General features: G+C 42.0%; 1 protein-coding gene across 1 annotated transcript in view; it reads right to left on the reverse strand.

Moving 5' to 3' along the window:
• Positions 1-7,448, reverse strand: part of FAP (fibroblast activation protein alpha) — a 79,007-nt gene that overhangs the window by 4,883 nt on the left and 66,676 nt on the right. The window contains exon 22 of the mRNA XM_015813745.1: positions 793-892. Within this exon, the coding sequence (XP_015669231.1) occupies positions 793-892 (100 nt within the window). The remainder of the gene's footprint in view (positions 1-792; positions 893-7,448) is intronic.

A 7,448-nucleotide genomic window follows, 5' to 3' on the forward strand; every position in this document is an offset into this window, starting at 1 on the left:
TTACCATAAATTACTAATGAGAAAAACCTATACAATAACATCACTCTAATCACAATCTTGAATTATCTCAGTACAATAACTTCCCTGCTTTTCCCCCCACCATCTGTAAAATTTGTTCCAAATTTGGTAAAAAACCGTTTCATCCTGATTTTTAAGTCTTCTAGTTAACCTATCTAATTCTGCGCAATGCATAATTTTACGATTTTATGCATTTTGACTTGTGGGCAGATGACCCATTTCCTATTGTTTCTTCAGCAGCAAAACCTTGCAAAGGGGTTAAAAAAAATGTTGCCTGAGATGGCATAAATAGGGTAACGAAGGTGGAGGAGTATTCAAGAAGTAGCTGGGCGTGATGCCAAGCTGCCCGCTTCATAGCCGCAAGATTGTGTGCAGAACTGATTGAGATGAAGAGCAGGTCCAGCCAAAGTTTAACATCTGAAGCTACGATTGATCTTAAAAAGGGCACCTAATGATTGGAAGCAGGAGCTGTTTCATGGACAACGGTGTCTTTGAAAAGGCTTGCATTTTGCCGTGTTTATTTTAAGAACATCTGCTTTGAAGACATATTCCCAGCAACTCTGCAGACTATTTCAAAGCAAGCTTTGCCCAAGAGAAGGTGTGTTTGTTTGTTTTTAAAGAAAGTGTATTTTGAAGAAGGTGTTTTTGGATGAAGTGTGTCTCAAACATTTTTTTCTGTGAGCAAAGGCCCTAGCAATAACCTAATTTTTTAGAAATAATCCACTTTTTGTATCCAGCTATTAAAACCTGATATTGTAAGTTGTTTTTCCATACCATAATATTCCCAGCTGGAAACAGGAGCCACAGCTATTCCACACTTAAACATGCCAGTACCAGACCCAAGTGCCAGCGATGTAATATATCCACCGTAGGACTAGAAAGAAACAAGAGAGAAGTTAATATGTGAGAAGGCAAGTATTTGCTCTCTAAGAATCCAAGTAATAAAACACTGAAGCCAAGGGGAACATTTGTTTTGGCATCCAAGAATACAGACTACTCAACAGTTTCTCCTGAATAATTTTCTATGAGCCACTGGAACAAATGGGACTTCCAAATATTTCCCTTCTAAAAAGTACCTCTCTTTAATTCCTCTAGGACAGGGGTTTCAAACTTGCAACATCATGTGATGTGTCGCGACGTATCGCGACTTTTTTTCCATTGCTGGCAATGGGGTGGGCGTGGTTTCGGCATAACGCATCCGGCCCACGGGCCGTCAGTTTGACACCCCTGCTCTAGGAGCCTAAAATGATGCACCTAAGGCTCTCGTCTTATTTTAACCTCATAACAAGCTTGGGAGATAGATTGGGCTGAGAGTTTGTAGTTGATCCAAATCAGCCAGATAAGTTCCATAATTGAGTGGGAACCTGAAACCTGCATTTTTCCTTCTGCAATGACAGAAAGAACGAAGGAACTATGATTAGGTTCTTACATCGCATTAAGCCATACTATGATTTGGGGTTGGCTTTGCATGTTATATATACCCAGCCATTATGGTTTGTGAGCCATGGTTTATTACTCAGTTGTATATGTGAACCCATCCAATTGTGGTTTCATTTCAACAAACCACGCTTAATAAGGTGGCTTAACATGATATATGAACCTAGCCAATGTTTATTGCAGGTTCAGTTTCAGAAGCTGAAAGAAATGCTGTTGTGACACAGTTGTGCTTTTAGCTGAAGACTAACAACCAATTACATCAGAGATGATCTGTGACGAAGTTTCTCAATTTTTCATGTCTTTTTCCTAAAAAAGAGAAAATAGCTCTTCTCAGTAATTCTTCATGCCTCTTTGCAGATTGGCATACATCATTTACCTGTATGAGGGAGACTAAGGAATGTACTAGTATTAGGAAAGTTGAAAATCTAAGGCAGTGATGGCGAACCTTTTAGAGACCGAGTGCCCAAACTGCAACCCCAAACCCACTTATGCATCGTCGAGTGCCGGGTGGGTGTGGCCCATTGGCTGGGCGTGGCCGCGGTGGTAATGGCAGACTGGGTGGGACTAAAAAGTTTAATCAATCAATTTCAACTTTGCAAGATCTTTTTTTTTCCCCGCGAGAAGTTGAAATTGACTGATTGAACCTTTTTTCTTTTTTGCACACGGCGGCGGAGGCCTAAAGCGAAAAGGTTTTATAAAATCCAGCTGAAGGCCTAGGAATGGGGCGACGGTGCGCGTGCCCACAGAGAGGGCTCTGAGTGCCACCTCTGGCACCCGTGCCATAGGTTCGCCACCACTGATCTAAGGTATACTGTCATTCAAGAATCTGAACTACATTGTGCGGAGATAAAGAAAACATTATGTAATATATCAGCATTATCAAGAGACTGTGGTCCTTACAAAGTAAAGCCAGCAACAAAGAAAAAAATTCACTGAGATACTTCGTAGTCGGAAGGAGAGAAAAAAAAAATCAGGAACGGCTTTCTCACAGAGTAGAGGAAGTCTGAGCAACAGAGTTAGCATGCCATTAAAGGGCAGCAAATTATTATTTACTTTGTTTGTTATTAAAGTACTGTGGTAGGACAAGAGAGGTGATTATGGGATTTGATATATTAAAATAACATGGCATTGTTATTGACAGTGTGATGGGCTAGAGGGCTCACCTTTTACTGAACTGTCTCAAGATAGGAACATGTGCAAAGGAAAAAGAAGCAAACCAGAGAAATGGGGTTACTCAGAAATGGCTGCCCAGGGTTTCCCTGTGTTAAGATGGGTAGCCAATAAATTTAATAATAAAATATTAAAATAAAATATACACACAAAGGGTATGGACTTTTATTCTGTGGTCTGCTCACAGAAGATGCCAAGCAGTGGTGGGATTCAAATATATGAAAAACCGGTTGTCTGTGTAGATGCCACTTCTGGAAGTCCATTCTGGGCCTGGGCAACAAAAAATTAGCTACCAGTTCTACCGAACTGGTGTGAACCGGCTGAATCCCACCACTGATGCCAAGTCCTAATATCTTTAGTTTGAATTCAACAGGTTGTGTGGGATTTATGACATAGTAAGTTGTGAAAACCTAGGGCAGTGATGGAGAACATTTTAGAGACCGAGTGCCAAAATTGCAACACCAAAAACTGCTTATTTAACATAGGATGCAAGCTGGTAATGGCCCACTGTGTGGGTGTGGCCAATTGGATGGGCCTGGTCACACGCGTGCCATAGGTTCGCCAGAACAGACTTAGGGTTAGGGTTACGTCACCAAGAACTCGAAGAACAAAATGGAAATTGCCAAAAAATTCGGAGTGCTTGGGTATAGTTAGGAGGACACTGACTTTTCTAGGCTGCCCTATCTATGTTTCATGGTAAAATACATGGGAAAACCCCATTGGAGGAAAATTCCACTTAGGGTTAAGGTTAGGTCAACATGAACTCAAAGAGCAAAATAGACATCGCCAACAAACCCGGAGTGCTTGGGTATGATTAGGAGGGCACAGACTTTTCTAGCCTGCCCTATCTATGTTTTCTGATAAAATACATGGGAAATTCCCATAGGGGGAAAATTCCACTTAGGGTTAGGGTTAGGTAAACATGAACTCATAGAGCAAAATGGACATCACAAGAAACTCGGAGTGCTTGGGTATGGTTAGGAGGGCACTACCTTTTCTAGCCTGCCCTATCTATGTTTCCTGGTAAAATACATGAGAAAATCCCATAGGGGGAAAAATCCACTTAGGGTTAGAGTTAGGTCACCATGAACAGTAAAATGAACATCACCAAGAAATTCGGAATGCTTGGGTATGGTTAGGAGGGCACTGGCTTTTCTAGCCTGCCCTATCTATGTTTCCTGGTAAAATAAATGGTAAAATCCCATAGGGGAAAATTCCACTTAGGGTTAGGGTTAAGTCACCATGAACTCATAGAGCAAAATGGACATCGCCAATAAACACGGAGTGCTTGGGTATGGTAAGTTGGGCACTGACTTTTCTAGCCTGTCCTATCTATGTTTCCGGGTAAAATACGTGGGAAAATCCCATAGGGGGAAAATTCCACTTAGGGTTAGGGTTAAGTCACCATGAACTCATAGAGCAAAATGGACATCACCAATAAACACGGAATGCTTGGATATGGTTAGTTGGGCACTGACTTTTCTAGCCTGTCCTATCTATGTTTCCTGGTAAAATACATGGGAAAATCCCATAGGGGAAAATTCCACTTAGGGTTAGGGTTAGGTCAATATGAACCCATAGAGCAAAATGGACATCACCAACAAACTCGGAGTGCTTGGGTATGGTTAGGAGGACACTGACCTTTCTAGCCTGCCCTATTTATGTTTCCCGGTAAAATACATGGGAAAATCCCATAAGGGGAAAATTCCACTGAGGGTTAGGGTTTGGTCACCATGAACTCATAGAGCAAAATGGACATCGCCAACAAATTCGGAGTGCTTGGGTATGGTTAGGAAGGTACTGACATTTTTACCCTGCCCTATCTATATTTCCTGGTAAAATAAATGGGAAAATCCAATAAGGGAAAATTCCACTTAGAGTTAGGGTTAAGTCACCATGAACTCATAGAGCAAAATGGAAATCGCCAATAAACACGGAGTGCTTGGGTATGGTTAGTTGGGCACTGACTTTTCTAGCCTGTCCTATCTATGTTTCCGGGGAAAATACATGGGAAAATCCCATAGGGGAAAATTCCACTTAGGGTTAGGGTTAGGTCAACATGAACCCATAGAGCAAAATGGACATCACCAACAAACTCGGAGTGCTTGGGTATGGTTATGAGGACACTGACCTTTCTAGCCTTCCCTATTTATGTTTCCTGGTAAAATACATGGGAAAATCCCATAGGGGGTAAAATTCCACTTAGGGTTAGGGTTAGGTCAACATGAACTCATAGAGCAAAATGGACATCGCCAATAAACACGGAGTGCTTGGGTATGGATAGTTGGGCACTGACTTTTCTAGCCTGCCCTATCTATGTTTCCGGGTAAAATACATGGGAAAATCCCATAGGGGTAAAATTCCACTTGGGTTAGGGTTAGGTCAACATGAACTCATAGAGCAAAATGGACATTGCCAAGAAACTCAGAGTGCTTGGGTATGGTTAGGAGGGCACTGACTTTTCTAGCCTGCCCTATCTATGTTTCCTGGTAAAATACATGGGAAAATCCGATAGGGGGAAAATTCCACTTAGGGTTAGGGTTAAATCACCATGAACTCATAGAGCAAAATGGACATCACCAACAAACTCGGAGTGCTTGGATATGGTTAGGAGGGCACTGACTTTTCCAGCCTGCCCTACCTATGTTTCCTGGTAAAATAAATGGGAAAATCCCATAGGGGGAAAATTCCACTTAGGGTTAGGGTTAAGTCACGTTGAACTAATAGAGCAAAATGGACATCGCCAATAAACACGGAGTGCTTGGGTATGGATAGTTGGGCACTGACTTTTCTAGCCTGTCCTATCTATGTTTCCTGGTAAAATACATGGGAAAATCCCATAGGGGAAAATTCCACTTAGGGTTAGAGTTAGGTCAATATGAACCCATAGAGCAAAATGGACATCACCAACAAACTCGGAGTGCTTGGGTATGGTTAGGAGGACACTGACCTTTCTAGCCTGCCCTATTTATGTTTCCCGGTAAAATACATGGGAAAAACCCATAAGGGGAAAATTCCACTGAGGGTTAGGGTTTGGTCACCATGAACTCATAGAGCAAAATGGACATCGCCAACAAATTCGGAGTGCTTGGGTATGGTTAGGAAGGTATTGACATTTCTACCCTGCCCTATGTTTATTTCCTGGTAAAATAAATGGGAAAATCCCATAGTGGAAAATTCCACTTAGGGTTAGGGTTAAGTCACCATGAACTCATAGAGCAAAATGGACATCGCCAATAAACACGGAGTGCTTGAGTATGGTTAGTTGGGCACTGACTTTTCTAGCCTGTCCTATCTATGTTTCTGGGTAAAATACATGGGAAAATCCCATAGGGGAAAATTCCACTTAGGGTTAGGGTTTGGTCACCATGAACTCATAGAGCAAAATGGACATCGCCAACAAATTCGGAGTGCTTGGGTATGGTTAGGAAGGTATTGACATTTCTAGCCTGCCCTATCTATATTTCCTGGTAAAATAAATGGGAAAATCCCATAGGGGAAAATTCCACTTAGGGTTAGGGATAGTTTAACATGAACTCATAGAGCTAAATGGACATCACCAACAAACTCAGAGTGCTTGGGTATGGTTAGGAGGGCACTGACATTTCTACCCTGCCCTATCTATATTAAGTAGTAAAATAAATGGGAAAATCCCATAGGGGAAAATTCCACTTAGGGTTATGGTTAAGTCACCATGAACTCATAGAGCAAAATGGACATTGCCAATAAACATGGAGTGCTTGGGTATGGTTAGTTGGGCACTGACTTTTCTAGCCTGCCCTATTTATGTTTCCCGGTAAAATACATGGGAAAATCCCATAGGGGGAAAAGTCCACTGAGGGTTAGGGTTTGGTCACCATGAACTCATAGAGCAAAATGGACATCGCCAACAAATTCGGAGTGTCTTGGGTATGGTTAGGAAGGTACTGACATTTCTACCCTGCCCTATCTATATTTCCTGGTAAAATAAATGGGAAAATCCCATAGGGGGAAAATTCCACTGAGGGTTTGGGTTTGGTCACCATGAACCAATAGAGCAAAATGGACATCGCCAACAAATTCGGAGTGCTTGGGTATGGTTAGGAAGGTACTGACATTTCTACCCTGCCCTATCTATATTAAGTAGTAAAATAAATGGGAAAATCCCATAAGGGAAAATTCCACTTAGGGTTAGGGTTAAGTCACCATGAACTTATAGAGCAAAATGGACATCACCAATAAATACGGAGTGATTAGGTATGGTTAGTTGGGCACTGACTTTTCTAGCCTGCCCTATCTATGTTTCCTGGTAAAATACATGGGAAAATCCCATAGGGCGAAAATTCCACTTAGGGTTAGGGTTTGGTCAATACGAACTCATAGAGCAAAATGGACATCACCATCAAACTTGGAGTGTTAGGGTATGGTTAGGAGGGCACTGACTTTTCCAGCCTGCCCTACCTATGTTTCCTGGTAAAATAAATGGGAAAATCCCACAGGGGGAAAATTCCACTTAGGGTTAGGGATAGGTCAACATGAACTCATAGAGCAAAATAGACATCACCAACAAACTCGGAGTGCTTGGGTATGGTTAGGAGGACACTGACCTTTCTAGCCGGCCCTATTTATGTTTCCCGGTAAAATACATGGGAAAATCCCATAGGGGGAAAATTCCACTGAGGGTTAGGGTTTGATCACCATGAACTCATAGAGCAAAATGGACATGGCCAACAAACTAAGAGTGCTTGGGTATGGTTAGGAGGGCACTGACTTTTCTACTCTGCCCTATCTAGGTTTCCAGGTAAAATACATGGGAAAATCCCATAGGGGGAAAATTCCACTTA

The sequence above is a fragment of the Protobothrops mucrosquamatus genome, unplaced genomic scaffold (genome assembly GCF_001527695.2).
Source record: "Protobothrops mucrosquamatus isolate PMUCROS unplaced genomic scaffold, P.Mucros_1.0 scaffold_73, whole genome shotgun sequence".
Lineage (NCBI taxonomy): Eukaryota > Metazoa > Chordata > Lepidosauria > Squamata > Viperidae > Protobothrops > Protobothrops mucrosquamatus.